This window comes from Onthophagus taurus, chromosome 1 (genome assembly GCF_036711975.1).
Source record: "Onthophagus taurus isolate NC chromosome 1, IU_Otau_3.0, whole genome shotgun sequence".
NCBI lineage: Eukaryota > Metazoa > Arthropoda > Insecta > Coleoptera > Scarabaeidae > Onthophagus > Onthophagus taurus.
In genome coordinates, this window is record NC_091966.1 from 38,444,835 (window position 1) to 38,466,602 (window position 21,768).

Here is a 21,768-nt window from a genome sequence, read left to right on the forward strand (position 1 = left end):
CACCCTTGTGACACATCCTGTGTTAAAAAATCGGACGCATGTGATGAACGCAGGGTGGATTCGGGTTAAAGTTAGCTGAATATTAGTACTGAATTTGCATGCGAATGTCGCAACGATGGAGTTCCCGATCCGGTTGAGCTCACTGTTTTTCCTACTGCGCGTTGTATTGCGGCCATCTCGCAGTTTTAATTAAAAAATTATAAAATTTTAATGCGTGTGTATATGTTGAACAGGCTGGAGACCGTTTTCCACGCGACCGCGACTCGTCCTATTATCTTCCGGATTCCCGGGCGAAACGCTCCCGACATTTACATAAAATTTAACTTCGCCAGTATTTACATTACCTAGGGACATTTAATGCAATTAAAACAGCGTTTCCTGATTTGAATAGGAGTCCCGCTTTCGCCGTGTATACGATTAAAAGTAAAAATGTTTTCAGAATCTTTCAAAAATATTTATTAGAAATGATAATTCTTTTTATTAACGATATTGTATTAGTTAGTTGTGTATTTATCGCACGATAAAACGTATTGTTTACGTATATTGTATCGATAAACCGAAAATCCGAACCATTAGATCGCCGATCAACTATATTTGAGCTTTATGCGGAACTGTGTCACCGCAACATTAGCCTGTTAACTCAATGTGATTGTTCAATGATTAGGTTGTATATTCTCTTTGACTGAAACGGATAGATGCCTATAATTAATTAATACTAGTATAGGGTATATTGAGATGATAACAAAGAGGAATTTAGATTATTAATAATATTTACCTAAATTAAATAAACATAAACATAAAGAATTGGACTCAAATATAAATCAATAAAGTTTATTGCAATACTCTAACGTGAATTGATCATATTGTTCAATAAAGGACGTAAATTTTTATGGAACAGTATAATTTATTTCAACATTAATAGCGTATTTCTCCATGAAAACAATAAAGATCTAAAACAATATTTATTACGCAACATTTAAATTTACAACCTCAACGTCCCACATTTATGATTGCCAACCCAACCGAGTCTCAAGTCTATGAGTTATCTACGAAGCTAGCATCGTAATTTCAGTGCATTGATATGGGCAACCTCAAGTCTGATAAAAATGAATATTTCAGCTGTGTTGATAGATTTAAGATCAGAATCAAATTCCTTCCATGAATTTCATGTGTACAAAATATTATGTAGAGCAACTCAGATTAAATAGAGTGCAGAAAGATATGGTATGGACAAATATCGTGTACCGCGCAGCTACTTAAGAAATTATGCAATTAAAATAATTTGAAATAATAAAATAAATGAGGGCTTATACTCCACAAAAATGGTACTTTGTTTCGTTGCTTCTTTTTTTTTAAATTAACTTAACATATTCGTTATAATTCACTTCTAGGTAAAACTATTTTTTTTTGGTATAAGCTGACAAATTAGCTGTAGCAGCAATCTGTAGAACGAAATTATCGTAATGGGCCATCTTAATGAGAATTGGTGACATAAAATAGTGGAGGGCGCGTAAAGAACAGATTCAATGAAGAGATCCTTAATGAAAGTGGTGAACAACACATACAAATGTGCGCTCGGAATACTAAATATGTATAATATAATATAAACAACCCAAGTTCGGTGCTAAAACTAATGACAAAGATAATAACCGATGAAATTGTACACACAGGTATCAGGAAAAAAAATTGGGTTTCCTACAAAATCGGCTAACAATCTATGACAATATATTCTAGTGATGTACAATCAAAGTGTGGAACAGGTATGATCTTCAAACACCTGAGAGTCTGCAATAGAAACATTATATCGGGATATTTATGTAACATAATATGGAGAAATAAACAAAAAACATCAAAAGTAAGGTCAGAATATACAGAACATAAGACCCATCATCACATACGTCATAGAAACAAAACCGCAGTATACCATCAAGAAAAAGTGTTTAAGAACTGCTGAAATGAACGTTCTAAGAGCCATAACCAGCTATATATTAAGAGAAAGACAAGGAAGCAAAGACATCGGAAGCACATATGGCATTGAGGACATTGTTAGATTGGTTAGAAAATGAAGAAAGGGTTGGAGAGACCATGTTGATAGAACGGATATAGAAACACCATATCTCAAGATTACACCGAACAGCCTCTTTCCGTGTGGCTTGTGACACCGTCTTCTTGGAGCTACATATCACTGGTGTCGAGTCCATCCAATTCTGGTCAAAGATAGTCTTTCAACATGGCACAATAGCGAGCACTATTGACCGCAATTTGTTGATCATTTCATTCACGAAAAAATGTAATTCAATGTCATGAAATCCTGGTTTGTTGCTGCCCAATAATGCATTTTTTGCTTATTGATAAAGCCATTAAGCCAGATACAACCTTCATTGTTGAATATGATTTATTAATGAAATTCAAGATTTTCTTTAAAGTTTAGCAGCGCCTAATATGAGATGTTTGTGGTTTCAGGAGTTCCCAATCCAAGTCCTATTGAAGATTTTTCGATCATTTCGTTTGGAATGGGACCATTTTCCTGTCGAAGTGCTTGTTTTAGCTGGTTTAGATGATAGTGATTTGAGGTAGTTCCAAACAAAAAAGTCTTATGGATTCAAGTAATTTGAATGTTGATTCAAAGGATGTCTATTATTCTTATCATTGCATCCTCCGCACTCTCGCTGGTTTAGAAACTACATGCAGTCCCTCACACATTCATAATTATCTTAACCAATAAAACGGAATCACTACTTAAAACAATACACGTCCAAGTCATGTTCTATAGATCTTTTGAATCTAAGGCTCCTAAGCACTATTTCAAAATACATCGTGTATATTGTAATTTGCAGATCATAAGATCGATCAAATAAAAAAGAAGAGGAAACATCAATATTGATTACAACCAAGACCTAGCAGCTAACAGAAGCAAACATTAGTTTGAAAGAGTTAAAAAGTGACGAGGTTGGTTAAATTCATTATACTCTGTTTTTAAACCAGGAGGAGTAAACGCGAAAGTCAGATTTACACTAGGAAAAATCACCAGAAAATATCACTAGATATTTTGGCGGTAAATTTAAATTAATAATTATTATTATTTATTTATTTACTTATTATTGTATTTATTTTCGTTTGTTATCGTCAACACTAAACATACAAATTAACATTGAAGTTATGAGTGTATTTATTTCAAAATATAATAAAGAAGGGTTTAAGAACACAAAATTTACAATGACACGAAACTGTCGAATTGTCAATAACCTAACCTTCAAATTCAAAATTCAAAATTGCCTGTGTGTGAACCTTCCTCGCATTCAACCAATCACGTGCAAGGTCAATCTGGTGACAAATTTAAAATACTCCTCCTGGTTTAAAAACAGAGTATAATTGCCAAAGAAAACTTCAAGGTATAATTAATGTTTGTAAACAAAACTAACCTTACCTCACATTCCTTCACGCTATAATTGACATTACAAAAGAAAACTTCACGCTATAATTGCCATTACAAATTGCCAAAGAAAACTTCAAGGTATAATTAATGTTTGTAAACAAAACTAACCTTACCGAACATTCCTTCACGCTATAATTGACATTACAAAAGAAAACTTCACGCTATAATTGCCATTACTAATTGCCAAAGAAAACTTCAAGGTATAATTAATGTTTGTAAACAAAACTAACCTTACCGAACATTCCTTCACGCTATAATTGACATTACAAAAAAAAACTTCACGCTATAATTGCCATTACTAATTGCCAAAGAATACTTCATGGTATAATTAATGTTTGTAAACAAAACTAACCTTACCTCACATTCCTTCACGCTATAATTGACATTACAAAAGAAAACTTCACGCTATAATTGCCATTACTAATTGCCAAAGAAAACTTCATGGTATAATTAATGTTTGTAAACAAAACTAACCTTACCGAACATTCCTTCACGCTATAATTGACATTACAAAAGAAAACTTCACGCTATAATTGCCATTACAAATTGCCAAAGAAAACTTCAAGGTATAATTAATGTTTGTAAACAAAACTAACCTTACCGAACATTCCTTCACGCTATAATTGACATTACAAAAGAAAACTTCACGCTATAATTGCCATTACTAATTGCCAAAGAAAACTTCAAGGTATAATTAATGTTTGTAAACAAAACTAACCTTACCGAACATTCCTTCACGCTATAATTGACATTACAAAAAAAAACTTCACGCTATAATTGCCATTACTAATTGCCAAAGAATACTTCATGGTATAATTAATGTTTGTAAACAAAACTAACCTTACCTCACATTCCTTCACGCTATAATTGACATTACAAAAGAAAACTTCACGCTATAATTGCCATTACTAATTGCCAAAGAAAACTTCATGGTATAATTAATGTTTGTAAACAAAACTAACCTTACCGAACATTCCTTCACGCTATAATTGACATTACAAAAGAAAACTTCACGCTATAATTGCCATTACAAATTGCCAAAGAATACTTCATGGTATAATTAATGTTTGTAAACAAAACTAACCTTACCTCACATTCCTTCACGCTATAATTGACATTACAAAAGAAAACTTCACGCTATAATTGCCATTACAAATTGCCAAAGAATACTTCATGGTATAATTAATGTTTGTAAACAAAACTAACCTTACCGAACATTCCTTCACGCTATAATTGACATTACAAAAGAAAACTTCACGTTATAATTGCCAAAGAATATTTCATGGTATAATTAATGTTTGTAAACAAAACTAACCTTACCTAACATTCAGCGTCTGAAGACACAGGGCTAAACCCGAAACTTAAAAATATACAACTTAGCGCTGAATAACAATTAAAACTAGAACTAACACTTGCACTAGAACTATACTCTGTTTTTAAACCAGGAGGAGTAAACGTGAAAGTCAGATTTACACTGGAAAAAATCACCAGAAAATGTCACTAGATATTTTGGCGGTAAATTTAAATTAATAATTATTATTTATTTATTTACTTATTATTGTATTTATTTTCGTTTGTTATCGTCAACACTATACATACAAATTAACATTGAAGTTATGAGTGTATTTATTTCAAAATATTATAAAAAAGGGTTTAAGAACACAAAATATACAATAATGACACGAAACTGTCGAATTATCAATTAAAATTTGTTTTTTATTTAAATCAATTGTCATTGCTAAATTTTTATAAAAAAACGGTCTGTACCACCCTAGATACCATGTTCTATGACCGCGCTTTATAATATTTTCCACTAAATAATAAGTAAGGTTGTGTATATTCTAAACGAAGTTGTCACTGATTGTCACTTTAAAGACGAAGCCACTAATCTCTCGTTACTTGGCTAATATCTACGTTTTGAAATTAAAACTCGTGAGCAATATATTAAGATAACATAATTAAGTGCTATAATTAAAATTTGAATATTGTTTAAAAATCAGAATTACTGGAAGAATCTGAGTCTTCCGCTAGTTGGATGATGACAGGAGGTAAATCAGTTATTAATAAATTTCCCATTAATGTTGTCCAATCTTTTTTAATTAGTTCTTCACAGTGGCGAACACTATTTGCCCACATTTCCGGAGTGTAATGACCAAGAGCTTTTTGCCAAGTCTCCTTGACACGACAGATCTTTTTCTCCGAGCTGGACTGAACATGTTTATTGTAGCAAGTGTTTAAGAACGCCCAACATAGTTCAATGGGATTATATTGGCAATTGTATGGAGGAAGGCGAAGAACAGTATGGCCATGGTCTCTTATTAATTTGTCAATTACAAAGGATTTTTCAATTTGAGGCTTGTAATAATGGATTATTTCCCATAACGATTTTTTATTTAAGGTCGGTTCAAACTGTATATTATGTTCAGTTAACCATTTTTTCATATCATTTTTTTTGTGCAGAAACTTGGAGCTTTCTCGATTTGTTTTGAGTGATATGGAGCATTATCCATTACTACCGTACACTTCGCACCCAAATTATTTAATGCTGGAAGTAATTGATTTTTCACCCATTCCATAAAAATAATTGACGTCATATTTTTATGATAATCTCTGTGCTCCGTGTTGTCACTGAGCAAGAGATCGCAATTTGTCAAAAACCCTGACGAAGTGCCTGCGTGCAAGATTGTAAATCTTTTTCCTTCGCCTTCTGCTCTTTGCGGAATACCGAATCTTTCATTTACCCATTGATAAACTTGGGTGCCATTTTCGTAAATCCAAGTTTCGTCAAGAAATACAAAAGTATACTCTCCGGATTCTAGGTATTGCAAGTATGTCTTTAAAAATGTAATTCTTTTTGAAACTATATGTGGTTGTTCAATTAACACTTTTCTATTGCTAATCTTTTTATATCTATATCCCATAGATTTTATAATTTTATATAATTTTGATCTACCATTAGTAAAATCACATTCATTTCTTGCAAAATTAAGTAAATCATTAAGATTAAAATACTGTTTCTTTTCATGCAATTTTTGTATTAGTCTTCCTAACTCTTCTTTAATAAAATATAAATTATTATCCGTTTTGTAGTTCATTTTACAACGCCCTTGTGTTTTTGGTTTTTTTACAGTTTGATATTTTTTGTAGGTTTGAATAAGTTTAAAAACCGTCGTGCTGTGAACCTAATACAATTATGTTGAATATAAATTTAATTTTAAAACTCATGTGCAATACACATACATCAAAAATACGTGAAGCTTTATCACATATATATTTTAAATTCGTATTTGGTGTCTCCGTCTGTACTTCTTCACAATACCTAATTATAGAGTTTTTTTCGCGTTTAGACAGTTGACATCCCGTTCCACCCTTTCTTAGCATTTTTATGGTAGATTTAGCAGCAAAAAAATTATATGAAAATTGTTTTTTAATCAATCTTAACAAATTTGATAGACAGTGGTGGCACACAATTAAAGTAAAAGTCACGACATGCGCTTTTACTTTCAATACCAACTTGACGACACCTTGACAATTGATTTAAATAAAAAACAGATTATACCTAACCTTCAAATTCAAAATCAAAATTCAAAATTGCCTGTGTGTGAACCTTCCTCGCATTCAACCAATCACGTGCAAGGTCAATCTGGTGACAAATTTAAAATACTCCTACATAGGATGTAACACAGATCAAGAAAGGTAGTCAAGAAACATCAATTGAAATAAATAAGAGAACCTAATCCAGAGATCAATATTATTTTATATTATCAATTATTCCTAGTATGTATTAATGCTAGCCTGCAATAACGTTACAGATTATTTTTGATTTAATTGTGCTATGTGAGTTAAAAAACGTTAAATCAGAGAATAAAATACAAAATTTATGTTGTTTGAAATAAAGTTTAAATAGATTATAGTCCAATGCACAAAATAAATGATATTTATTAGTCGCCAATACAACCCAGAATATAAATGGCGAGATTTGCAAAATCGGGTTCATTTCACTTTTATTTTAAAAAATAATTCTCCTTTTTTACAAAGAAAGACTCTTATTAATCATTAATTAAGGAACAGTTTTAAACTATGTATCTTTTTTATTTATTATTCAAAAATATTGAAAATTTGATCATCCAGCAAATCATATAAGTAGTTCTATATTTATCGTATACGCTGTTTAAAGTTTAAACTATGAATATTAAGCGTTAATATGTTAAAGTAGAAAGGTTGTCAAGATTAGAGATTAGTAGCAGAAAATACCCAGTTATTGCCATAACCACAGACAGGTGCACCTCAGAGCAAAATTTAATAACAGGGAAGCAATTCGGTTACTATGGTAAAGTCTCAACCGGCTAGCAGTTGAATTACCACAATGGATTGGAAAGCCGAGCCGGAATTCTACTCTAATTAACCGAATGCCGATACTCAAAGTTTCTCTGAGCTTGTATTCATTCATTAGAATTAATTAGATGAGATGGGTCAATCCCTATAAATCTCGAAGTATAGTTTTCGCAAACATTGCGGCGGCATAATTTATTTAATTATTCTCGGTAACTTCAAATTGCAATTTATCACGAAGCTAAAGCGGAAATCAGTCGGTTTTCCTGTCGGCGCTTTATCACCCCGTGCGCATAAAGGTTATGAAAAAGAAGTAACATTTTTCTTTTGGGAGATCGCGTTCCCCCATTATGTAGTCGGGTGTCACGGACCTACGGGGGTAGTTTTATTTATGGCACGGGGAACGGGCATAAAACTGAAAGGATATTAATAGGGCGTCGCGACGCCTTGTTTGCAATATTCCCACACAGAGCTTTTGAAGAGGTTGCGTGACGAGCACAAAATGCCAACTGCAGACCAAAAAATGTACGGTGTAATTGGTAGGCGTGGTTCGCTTTGACACGATGATATATGAACGTACGAATCTCACTTTCAAATGTACCATCATCAACTCCATGAAAACAAAGAGAAATAAATTTTATATCATTTCTTTTTTTTATTTCGTTTAAATTAAATTTGTTTTAATTTTATCTGTATTCATATTATGTAGATATAATTCTATTTTATGGTTCTGCGGTTTAAGGAAATACACTCTAAAAAAATGTAGTAGTTTTTACGACCGGTTTGAATGGGAAAATTAATTTTTCACTTTGCGGCCGTTAAAACTGCAACTCGTGAGATTTATAGTTCTGTATTCAGGTGCACGGATAACGGTCAGCTTTTAAATCTGCATCCTATTAGTCGCTATAGCGATACCTCCGAGTGGATTATTTACTAAAATTGAAAATTAAACGGATATTTCATTTTTGACATGAACACGAATAATTAATTGCAGTGATGATCATTTTATGTGATCATTGATGATTCTGCAATCATTAATGATCAGTAATGAAATGCAACAGACGGAGGTTCTACAATAAGCCAACGTTTCTTGCTGTCGAGGCGTTCGTTCGAGGTTTTTGTATCAATTGTAGCGCCTCGGCCACAAGCGACCTTGGCTGAATCAAGCAAAATTTTGTTTCAAATTGTTAACCATTTTCAGTTCGATTTCTGCAATCATCAATGATCAGTAATAAAATGCAGTAGACGGAAGTTCTACAATAAACCGAGGTTTCTTGCTGTCGAGGCGTTCGGTCAAGGTTTTGTATCAATTGTAGCGCCTCGGCCGCAAGCGACCATGGCTGAATCAAGCAAAATCTTGTTTCAAATTGTTAACCATTTTCAGTTCGATTTCTGCAATTATCAATGATCAGTAATGAAATGCAATAGACGGAAGTTCTACAATAAGCCGAGGTTTTTTTGCTGTCAAGGCGTTCGGTCAAGGTTTTGTATCAATTGTAGCGCCTCGGCCGCAAGCGACCTTAGCTGTATGAAGCAAAATCTTGTTTCAAATTGTTAACCATTTTCAGTTCGATTTCTGCAATCATCAATGATCAGTAATGAAATGCAATAGACCGAAGTTCTACAATAAGTCGAAGTTTCTTGCTGTCGAGACGTTCGGTGGAGGTTTTGTCTCAATTGTAGCGCCTCGGCCGCAAGCGACCTTGGCTGAATCAAGCAAAATCCTACATTTGCTGAAATTTCCAATTTGTTGACCGGTTTTGGGTTAATCTAGTAAAATCCTATGTTCTCTGTTCTGAGTTTAGCCGAGATTGCTTGTGCTCGCGGTGTTTCAATTTGTTAACCATTTTCAGGTTGATATGGTATTAATTGTAAAGCATCAGCCGCAAACGACCTTGGCTTAATTTAGTAAAATCCTACTTTCTCTGTTCTGAATTTAGCCGAGATTGCTTGTGGTTGAGGAGTTTCAATTTGTTAACCACTTTCAGGTTGATATGGTCTTAGAGATAATTGTAGAGCCTCGGCCGCAAGCGACCTCGGGTTACTCTAGTAAAATCATACATTCTCTGTTCTGAGTTTAGCCGAGCTTGCTTGTGGTTGAGGAGTTTCAATTTGTTAACCACTTTCAGGTTGATATGATATTAATTGTAGAGCCTCCGTCACAAGCGACCTCGGCTGTATGAAGCAAAATCTTGTTTCAAATTGTTAACCATTTTCAGTTCGATTTCTGCAATCATCAATGATCAGTAATGAAATGCAATAGACGGAAGTTTTACAATAAGTCGGAGTTTCTTGCTGTCGAGGCGTTCGGTCGAGGTTTTGTCTCAATTGTAGCGCCTCGGCCGCAAGCGACCTTGGCTGAATCAAGTAAAATCCTACATTTGCTGACATTTGCAATTTGTTGACCGGTTTTGGGTTAATCTAGTAAAATCCTATGTTCTCTGTTCTGAGTTTAGCCGAGATTGCTTGTGCTCGCGGTGTTTCAATTTGTTAATCATTTTCAGGTTGATATGGTATTAATTGTAAAGCATCAGCCGCAAACGACCTTGGCTTAATTTAGTAAAATCCTACTTTCTCTGTTCTGAATTTAGCCGAGATTGCTTGTGGTTGAGGAGTTTCGATTTGTTAACCACTTTCAGGTTGATATGGTCTTAGAGGTAATTGTAGAGCCTCGGCCGCAAGCGACCTCGGGTTACTCTAGTAAAATCCTACATTCTCTGTTCTGAGTTTAGCCGACATTGCTTGTGGTTGAGGAGTTTCAATTTGTTAACCACTTTCAGGTTGATATGATATTAATTGTAGAGCCTCGGTCACAAGCGACCTCGGCTGTATGAAGCAAAATCTTGTTTCAAATTGTTAACCATTTTCAGTTCGATTTCTGTAATCATCAATGATCAGTAATGAAATGCAATAGACGGAAGTTCTACAATAAGTCGAAGTTTCTTGCTGTCAAGGCGTTCGGTGGAGGTTTTGTCTCAATTGTAGCGCCTCGGCCGCAAGCGACCTTGGCTGAATCAAGCAAAATCCTACATTTGTTGACATTTCCAATTTGTTGACCGGTTTTGGGTTAATCTAGTAAAATCCTATGTTCTCTGTTCTGAGTTTAGCCGAGATTGCTTGTGCTCGCGGTGTTTCAGTTTGTTAACCATTTTCAGGTTGATATGGTATTAATTGTAAAGCATCAGCCGCAAACGACCTTGGCTTAATTTAGTAAAATCATACTTTCTCTGTTCTGAATTTAGCCGAGATTGCTTGTGGTTGAGGAGTTTCGATTTGTTAACCACTTTCAGGTTGATATGGTCTTAGAGGTAATTGTAGAGCCTCGGCCGCAAGCGACCTCGGCTTAATCTAACAAAATCCTACATTCTCTGTTCTGAGTTTAGCTGTCATTGTTTGTGGTCGAGGAATTTTAATTTGTTAACCACTTTCAGGTTGATATGATATTAATTGTAGCCTCGGTCACAAGCGACCTCGGCTTAATCAAGCAAAAACCTACATTCTCTATTTCGAGCTTAATCGAGAATGCTTGTTAACAGGTTGATATGGTATTAATTGTACACCCACGATCGCAAGCAACTACGGTAGAACTTCGAACGAGGATCTTTAAATAATTTTGTTTGGGACGGAAGCTCTACAATAAGCCGAGCTAGAAATCGATACTAAATAGGACCATCGGTGTGGTATCTATCGATTCACCTCGATCGCAAGCGACCTCGGGTTAATTTAGTAAAGTCCTATATTTGCTATTTGGCTGTTCTGAGTTTAGCCTAAATTATTTGTGGTCAAGGCGCTTCCATTTGTTGATCAGTTTTATATGATATGGATTGAAGATTGTTCCCAAGATTCAGAATTTTCCATAACAAGTCAAAATGATTAAATTACTAAATATCACATCTATAGCTCTTCTGGCATTTCACAAAAATGACGTTAATGATTAGGGTGACAATTATTGAGTTATATGATAAAAAAATATGCTAATATCTATCTATTGTAGTAGTAAGATTAAAAAGAACTTTAAATTGGACAATTTTTCTTTGAAACTCGCACGACATTTTAGTTCTGGACGAGCGACAGATAATGAGGTTCAACAAAGATTTATCATGTAGTAATAATTGCCGGAAAGTTTGAATTGAGAGAAGTTCTGCAGTTTCGAAACGACGCATGTGCGCCGTGGGGCACTTTAAAATAGTTCGTGAAAGTTCATTGTTTTATCTTGTGCCGTTGATAAGTTTACTTAATTATTTCGTTGTCTCCAGACTGCTCTGGGATAATCTCGGCAAACTATTCCACCGCTATTCCAATTTTCCTTCGTTTTCTTTCATCTAGAATCATTATTTAACGTGATGAGTTTCGGTAAAATTCGCATTTATTTGATTTACCGTTAAAATGAGTCAATCAAGTCTTGATGAATCGTAGATCTAGTATTAAAATCCGGTATATTTCGGTTGTAAGAATTAAAGTGGAGTCTTCTTTTAATGGATCCTGCTCAACGCTAATGCGGGCAATCTATCTTTTGAACAAAAATTCGTGACGTCTCGGTTCTAATTTTTTTCTTCGTATCTCGTTCGCCATCAGCTTCAAAATCCACAGGCCGCTAATGCACATAACGGAAAGAGCACGGAATAACGGATTACCTCTTAGCCTGGGACATAAAATAGACATTTTTACGCGCCATTTATATTTCGTCGCGCATCTTCGTCGTCGATGGTATCGCGTTTTGCATCAGATATAAAAGGGACATTTCTGTTTTCCCTTAGACGACTTTGAGGGCGGACGCTTCAAAAGAAATACAATGCGGTTTGCTTCCTGTAGGCCCCTTTTGCCCGGGCGAATGTGTAAAGTAAAGGGAATCATTAGTGAATGGAGCGGATGTGCCTTTCAGAACTCCTTTCGGGAGATCTCTTTTATTTTCCGAACTTTATTAAGGGTATGCTAAAAAGTCTGTTAGTCGACCCGTTTGTCTTTACGCGGAGATTTCTTCTTCGATTGCGACCTCCCTTTGAAGTCGCCCTTATAATCTTATCCCTTATTCCTAATGGTTTATATACGATTCAATCAAATTTTTTTTAATCTATTTTTTAATTTTACGTTGTCGATAGATGATCTAACTTTTCGCTGTTTTGAGGCGAAACAATAAGACAAAACGGAAACGGGAAAGCGCAGAAAATTATGAGAAAACAAACAGAAAGAGTAACCAACACTTCGCTTCTAGAATCCCTATGGAATATTGAAAACAAATACCGGAGCGATTCAATATCCGGCAACATGCGTCTCTCCGCGTTCAGTTTTAGTCCGGGGGTAACTCTGATATGATAGCTGCTGGAGCTCCACAGTTAATTTTGCACAAAAAAAGTTGGTTGGTGTGCCTTCGCGGCGGTTTTTGCGTTCCTGAATTCAAAAAGCAGGATTACGCATTACTCTGTATTCGTCCGGATTAAATCAATGCGCGGCTGCATTTCGAGCTGATTGGGGCGTGCACTGCGCCTCCCGCATTTCAAACTTCTCCCCTCACGTAACTCTCCGTGCCTCGAGCAAGGTTTTCAGGAACAATAGGGTGCAATAACTCAGTTTTCAAGCTCCGAGAGTAGAATATCTGATTATTAATCAAGTCAATAATAATTTCAACTATTATTTAGCGTAAAAACTTTTAAATAGGAAAATTTCGTTAAAATTCCAATTTGGCGGTCGATAAAGCGATTTCAAGAAAAGTTATTAAATTATGTTCATCACTTTGAAGTACGAACCAACTACCATAGTTCCCTCTATAGATAGCCTCATGTCCAGATCGTCAAAGCGGATCGTCACGAGACCAATACAGTCGAAGCATGCTGCGGAAAGTTGGGGTTGTCATCGAACACTTAACACCATTACAGGGGGAAAGTGCCCGCTGTGACCTGGGGCTAAGTGGTAGCGGGAACATGCCTGGAAATCCCGGTTACAGCACCCTTTATTGCGAAGTTGCCCCGAGGCTGAACGCAAATCAAACGCGCCTTGTACACGATGCAAGAAATTACAACAGAGAGGAAGGACTCGAACCGGACTTCGAACAGAGTTTTGTACTTTGGAATTGATAAATTAATCCGTTTAGTGGACGCCGAGGCGATTGCTGGATCTCCATCGATCCCCCCGGGTTTCATGAAGGATCCAAGAAAGATTAAACGAACACGAAACAAATCGAATAACTGATCTGGATTAACTACCAAAATTACCACTCAATCCAAGCAATTTTACATAATTCACAAGTAATTAAGTCGATGTTCAGCATACGCCGAAATGTATTATGCCAGTCGGCCTCAACTAAACAGAGTATTAATATTAATGCCATAAATGGGGGAGTTCAATAACTCCCTATCGTATTTGATGCGCGTCCGCTATTCCACGAGTCGACCAGTTTTAATTAAGTTACAAACGGTATATAAACGCGTGATTGCGAGCTGAAATAACTGAATTAAGGTCGCGACCGCGCGAGTGAATATTTAGCGAACACATAAAAAATTCATTCGCCGAATGGAGCTCCGCGTTGTTTCGGGTACATTTCGACGCTTTGCATATGTATGTTATCGTCCTTAAAGCTCTCCTCGAAGTGTTTTGCGGAAGACGTTCCTAACTAAACGCGGTAGTTGCGTCCAAAGATAGTATGCATAAAATAACAACTGTGAAAGTAGCGTAGTCTCAGTTGAATTTAAATTGAAAAAGGTGACTCTAATAACGGAAAGAAATATAAAATTTCGATTGTATATTCTGGTTTTCCTTGGTCCCAGATGCAGTTTTGTGTGCGCTCTGTTCTACCAAGTTCGGATGCTCTAATATCATTAAATTTCATATGAGATTTTAGTGAACAGGCACTGAAAGTAAAAACCAGTTAAATTTAATTAACACAGCCTGGGACTTGGTTACCGAGGTGCGTAATTAGTTTTTTACGTCGACGTCGGGCAGATTCAATTAAGCTCACCTCCGGCACTTGGGCACGTTAGGCGATTAGAGGTCGACAAAAAATTGATGGTTGTTAGTGAACTGTTGTGGCCTAATTAAGACTGTTGCCGGCGAAAATAGTTTTTGAGCTGATTAAAATCTTCTTTTTTACTTTACAGATGTTTTCTGATTTGTATGGTTCTTTATTTTCTTATTATAACAATTTATTACTTCAAAAAAGATAATTTGGGATACATCTTTTTCATTGAATTGATTCTCAGAGAAGCAATTGATTGACTTTAAAAATTGATACCACGAAAACGTATCAAAAAACGTTTATAAAACGATTATGTATTATTGAGTGAAAGTGATTGCAGTGAAATGAAGACTGAATACCGAAAGATTATATTCCAAAGTTTAAACGTGTCTAAATAAGAGAAATGTGCGATCAGTGATAGCCGAAACTATTGAAAGTGTGATTCCCATTTATCGAGTACCAAGTGATATCGGTTCAGATCAGGAACCAAGTTAGAGTTATTCCAAGTTATTACTTTGTAATTTATATTTCAGTGACAACGAACAAAGAAAAGCTCTGTTAGAAAGTCTGCTTTAGATCTTTTAAACACTCTGTTTAAAATAATTTGCTTCATTTATACATTTAATTTTTACTAAATCACTAAAATGTTTATTCCATATTATTTTTGCATTGCATTATAGAGCAATAATGAGTACAACACTGATTTCGCTTATGAGATCTGATAAATCGTGATGTCGAAACGAATCAGAAACTGCAAGATAAGCTTTTTGATGGATATTTTAAGTGATGCTTAATATTGTAATAAATTTATTCAATTCTTCAACATCGAAAAGTATTTTAATATTCTTGAACTATCTGAAACCCCAACGGGAGCAATAAAGCAACACTGTAAAGTTTCATTTTTGATAAGCATGATATATTGGGAGTCATTTGTAGTCAAAGCTTTGCAATCTCAACAGTTAAATATAAAGCGTGGTAAAGAATTACAAGAAACTTTGAATAACTGGTTTTAAAATCAATTGTGTATGTGATACTTAAAATCTTCAAGATATAATTAGTGAAGAAAATGTCAAATGTAGTCCTTCGGCCACAAGCAGTCTTGGCTGTTATCATATACTTAAGCTATAAAGTTTTATTATTAATGAGAGTGATATATAATAGCCGAAGACGCTTGCGGCTAACTTTGAAAGCTTTGAAACCTACTTTGTATCTAATATCTTCAACACGTATTTAATGTAGTTCGCAAATAAAGTGATTCGGTTGCAAGCGATCTTGGCTATAATTTCATACCAACAAGTAATAAGATTAGAAGTAGATTATGTCTCTTTTTTGAGTAGTATCATACGAAGTATTCCAAAACTTAATCAGAGAACTCTACCTCAACCGGCTTCAGCTATTATTACATATGAAAACCTTGAAGATTAATAGTTGATGAACAACAGGGATCAAGTATATGTATGCGTAGTATTTTAAATGTAGTTGCTACACATTTAGATAGGCAGCCTAAGATTACATTCGACCACAACGAAAGAAGTCAGTGCTTAGGTATGTATGTAGCTTCACGTGGGGGTGAATTCCTTCACAACAGTTCGGCCCCTTTGAATTGAACATTTTACAGTTCATTCAGGAGTCAAAAACCAGCCCAAGGTTTTAATGAACGTTAATATAGAACAGAAGGGTATGTTCTTTATATCTCATTTGGGGCCATGGTACGCCAAAAGTGGATTCCCTTAAGTACGCGAGGTTGGGACAGTCACAAACAATATGACTTACCGTCTCGTCTTCCATTTCATACCCTCTACAGAAGGATATATTTGCCAGCTTCATGTAGAACATGTGCTTACGTAATCTGCAGTGTCCGGTCAGTAAGTAGGTGAGACTCACCACTTTTTGATTTTGTTAGTAACTGGGTAGTAGATCTCCTCTGGTCAGTTTTCTTTGCAAAGACACCTACTGCAGTCTCATCCCATCTATCGCAAAAAGCTCGATGGCAGATGGAGTTGATCAGCTGTGATGCTGTAGTAATAGTTAGAGGTACAAACGGTTCAGGGGAGACCGGTCACTTCTTAGCCGCCCGTTTCGCCAACTTGTCTCCAATATCTAGGGGTAGCACGTTTAGCATATTCTTCAGCACGATTGTGGGTGTCGATTTCATGGCGCCCGTGATTAACAGGCAGGCCACTAGTTGCAATTGATGCAGCAATTTAGCCTTATAGGCATGTTTCAGTGCTGAGGACCAAACTATGGCTCCGTGAGCTACCATGGGTCTTATCACAGACGTGTAGAACCACATCGTAACCCTCGAACTTAATCCCCAAGTATTCCCAATTGCCCTTTGACACTAGGTGAGTACAATCGTTGCTTTTTTGGTTTTGCATCTAATGTGTGATTTCCAAGTCAGTCCTTTGTCCAAAATAACACCAAGATATTTCATTTCTGGAGCAAAGGTTAATGGACTGTTGCAGAAATGGGGTGGTTTTAAGTGTCTCAGTTTTCTCTGTTTATCAGTAGTTAGTAGAATACATTAATGGATGAAGTTAATTGGAAAAAAGAATATGTTTTTGTGGAAAAAAACGTCAAACCAATGTGTCTTCTATGTTAAGTAACACAGGTATCGTCTGCACATGTCAGACAGAAATGAGAAAGGGGCTTTACCAGCTTCGTTCGGTTCTACCCGCTCGATCGGAAGAGTTGAGACTCAATGCTAGACACTTCATAAAATCTTTTCGCAAATTAGTTATGACGTCATTAGAGATAACATGTTTTTTTGAACCACGCTTCGGTGTAAGAACATTTTGTTACAGAGATATGGTAAATATAGCGGCCTCAGTTATAACATCTGCTCCTTTCATATGTCAACATCTCTGCCTATGATGCATCACATGTGAAGACGATAGTACCAAATTTAATCCTTAGTAGCAAATAAATCAAAATAAGGTTGTGTCAATGTTTATGAAAGAAGCAGATGTTACAGCTGTGGCTATAATTATTATATTGCTGTAAGAAAATGGTCTTACACCGCAGGATAGTTCATAAAAAATATTATCTCCCATGACATCATAACTATCTTGCAAAAAGATTTAATTGTGTCCATCACTGAGTCTGGTCCTAGACGAATCATGGGCATTAAACATAAACCACAACTAGCTGTATTTGTTCATTATGTAATAAATAATGTGGATGTGAAAGAAGAACTATTGGAGTTTATTGCACGAAAGGATACGACTCGTGGTATACACATAAAAAATGCACTTGATGGTGCAACTCGAAAACATTCTGTACCAATTAAAAAGTTAGTTTGCGTCGCAACTGACAGCACTATAGCTATGAGAGGGCTTTAATCGATTTCTAGTAGTTTTAAATACAAACGCAATGCGTCCTAATTGTATCCCTATACATTGTATTATCCATAGACAACAACTAAACATTTTAAATATATGCTCACATTATGGTGGTAATTTTTTCATACAAGAAATAGAGAACGATAAGCTTCCAGATAAAGTATAATTAAATATTGTAATATTAAAGCTATGTATAAACTGTTTTACTTACTTGATGAGTTAATTTTCTTTATGGTAGGACACACTCTCCAGAGGCCTACTCGAAAACTAATGGTGGTTGTTCGATCGGGTTTTGTGAAAGTAATGGGTTCCTTGGTGTAGAGCCAACTGCCGCTAACGAAGACGACGAGTAAGGTGACCAGAGCAACGAGGCCCCACACCACTCCCAAACGGGATAGACCCCGTGAGCTGCAGCACATTACGAGCCCCTGCAGCCGCGACCGCGCAATTTTAATTCCGATTTCAGTGAACAAGCGGTATAACTGTGCCGGGACACTGAGCCGCCGCAGGAAAAATTATATTTCGTCCTTTTATTTACACTGGATTTTATCTCGGTCATCGTACCAGTGTAAGCTTCGTTTTCGTTTCACGTAACAATCATCTGAAAACAAAAAAAAAAAGAATTAAACGGAATAATAAAATAAGCGAAAAGGAAAACTTATAAACGCCCAACGGGGACGTTTAATTAATCCGACCAGATTAGTTGTCAAAATTAATAACGGCTGGGCTCTTGTACTCAAGGAGAGTCGTGGTAGATTTAGAGAGATGTACGAGACATAAAGCTTCGGTCCATTAATGTTTTCAACGGCGGTTGGACGAGGGTGGAACATACGAATGAGTTCTATTAATCTCCCGGGAGGTAATTGAGGCTATATTACACAGTCCATTAGTCGAATCTGATCTGATACATGCGAACCTGGACCGATAAAGTGGCACACGCGAGCTTTGAAAGTTTCCAAAGAAAGGATCACGACATCGACATTTAAGTAATTCGACCGCCGAACAGGATTTTTTGGCTTTCTCCCCTCAGGAAATGAACAAAAGGATTGAAGAAAGAAATATTGCTTTTACGAACCGGCACCTCCACCATTTCTTAAAACTTATTTTATAACTCAAAAAAATAAAAATTTACATTATCTTGCTGTTTCTTAACGGTTATTCTCCAAGAAACTTGGTTTTGGGGATTTCTTATTTGGAATACGAGCATTCGAGCATAGTGAAGATGACGTTATTTGAAAATGTTTGCATGCTGAGGTGCTAATATCATAAAACTTTATGGTTATATCGTACTTGTGTGTCTCCTTTGATTACTTAAACCTCTCATAGCGGATGCTACTAGCATGAAAGTTGCAATAAAACTGATAACGACTAAAAAACATTATCCTTTATTCAAAGAAATAATATCTAAGTACATAACGAATCAAAAAGTCTATCACTTGAAATCGGTACAACTCGAACGAAATGGATAGGGGGGGATGAAATCGAAGCGCAAAGTTTTACAGGAAGCACGCCAGTGAACTTAATGTGGAAAGTTTTTCAATAAAATTGAAATAAATTAGTCTCCCTTCACCAGCGCGAACATTGTCCGCCGAAAAAGAATGGAATACGGGAACTAAACGCTAAATGTTGGCGCTTTAATGGGCCGTTTCGAATTCTATCGTCGCAGCTTTCGCCGAAGAGCTTCAGAGTTAGAGGTCGAGCCACCCTACGCGACCTTTTCCTTTCAATTACCTGTAAAGGCACTCTGTCGACGAAATATCGTTGCGGAATTTTAACCCCATTCATTTTAGCTTCTCGATTAACTTCGGTGTAGCGAATTATGAATTTTTGGATCAATCTTGCCGGGGAAATTGGCCCCAAATTAACTTTCGAAGGGGTTGCTGAAGGGACAACGACCCAAAATGTTTTTCACTTGTTTCGGCCCATAATTTATCATCGTGAATAATTACTTGATTTTAACAAGCTAATATTGACGAAGAAGCTATTAAAATAAGGGGAGAAATCATTGCGTGGTTTCTAAATAATGTGATTGAGTAAAAAATTCATTTTAAAATATAATTTCGCTCAATCATAGAACATAAGCTTTTAATCGTACAACTTAATTAAAAAACTTTAATTAAAACATAAACTTACTTCATTAAAACGACCTATAGCGACAACCACCTCTAACGATGTGACGCCATAAAAACTCGATCAGGGTTGAACTGTAATCGAAAAATAACCGGAACGCGTATTCAAAAATTTTAAAGAAAAATAAAGATTGGGAAATAATTATACACAACCGAGATTTTTTTTTTTTTTTATTGGGTAGTTGAAGAGGGTATGGTCGCGAAACTTACGAGAGCTTTCGTTCGACGCGAAGCTGGTGCTTGTTTACGTAGCGTGGTGCGCGATGCTCGACTGAAAGCTCGGCGGAAGCTCGTCGAGCTTTCCCAAACGCATCGCGGCGGCGCCGTTACCTCTGCCACTCGTTCAATCGTCGTTGCCTTCATCCATCGCCCTTGCACTTTTTGCTGTGAAAAGTCGACGTTTTTGATTGCTAATCCTTGCGGTGACCCTATATCGCCTCGATTATGTGTTCGGTCGCCATACAGATAACCCATAATGGATTCGCGGATGGTATCTGCGCCATAAATCAACTAAGCTACTAATATCTAGGTTTAATTAAATCCGCAGCGTGTGTTACGAGGCCACGGACGCATTAACTGCCAGGAATGAAAGCTCGCAGACTTCTTTCTGTAATTAACGACTACGGCGCGACGATGGTGTTAAAACACAATCCGGCAGTTTCCCCAGTGATTACCACGAATTTATTTCGATGGTGGCCAAGTTACCGAGGTACTTAGTACCAACTATGGTCGTCCCATCCATTTTGTAGGGCGAGCGGGATTAAACTGCAAACATGCACGGAAAGGGTCAATTGGATAGCGCTGATGCACTTAATCTGATATGAGAAAGTTCGGGGCAAGTTCGCTACGGCACACTTGCTCCTTAGGGAGGATTTCATTATCTCTTGTTTCGGAAATTCCTTTAGACAATCTTTCTCTGGGCACTAAGCAAATGGCGACGAAAAGTTTACTTTCAAAGCGCACCTGCTCTCTCTTTAAACATCAACTCGAAAACAAATTGAAAAATAAACAATTTTTTATTTCAAAACATAAACCTTAAGCGTAATTGATTTCTAATCAACCTTGACCAGATCGTTTATCATTTCGTTTTCTTAACAGTTTCCACATCATTAACTTCATACATCAAACTTTTTTTTATTAGTGATTTTTTTTTCCTTTTGGTTTAACGAACAATATTGTACCTGCGTTCAAACATAAAGATAATAGCTCGTAATGAGACGTAATAGGAGCCCGAGAAGTGGAGATCAAGAATGTGCCGGGGGATTGTCCTCATTTGAAGTTCCATTGCACTAGTGGCGTACTCTTGTAATACACCCCCTAAGCTCGCTCGTCGAGAAGTCTGATTGAAAATTTTCTCGAGATCATAATTGGCAGATCGCCATCGTAGATATATATAGAAAAGCGAGAAGGGGCATTATCTGGATCGTTTTTAGTGAAGAGCATCTGCGGAACGACAACGGGAGATCTAGAATGGAATAAAATAAAACGTGAGCACCCTTAGATGCGCTTTCTTTTCAATAATCCCTTTCTTTTCAACAACTAAAAAGCTATAATTTAATACGATTTTATTAAATTTAAATC

At 36.1% G+C, this 21,768-nt stretch overlaps 1 protein-coding gene and 1 long non-coding RNA gene across 2 annotated transcripts in view; one reads left to right on the forward strand and one right to left on the reverse strand.

The window, feature by feature from the left end:
- LOC111419787 (uncharacterized) overlaps positions 1-20,443 on the reverse strand; it is a 119,081-nt gene extending 98,638 nt beyond the window's left edge. Inside the window, exons 1-2 of the mRNA XM_071201289.1 lie at positions 20,192-20,443; positions 18,270-18,659 (exon numbers count right to left, since the gene is read on the reverse strand). Of these exons, the coding sequence (XP_071057390.1) occupies positions 18,270-18,477 (208 nt within the window). The 5' untranslated portion in view covers positions 18,478-18,659; positions 20,192-20,443. The remainder of the gene's footprint in view (positions 1-18,269; positions 18,660-20,191) is intronic.
- LOC139432614 (uncharacterized) lies at positions 5,320-6,466 on the forward strand. The gene is made up of 3 exons (XR_011642352.1): positions 5,320-5,484; positions 5,540-5,834; positions 5,897-6,466. It is a non-coding gene; the product is annotated as an uncharacterized lncRNA (long non-coding RNA).
- Positions 20,444-21,768: the final 1,325 nt, after the last annotated feature.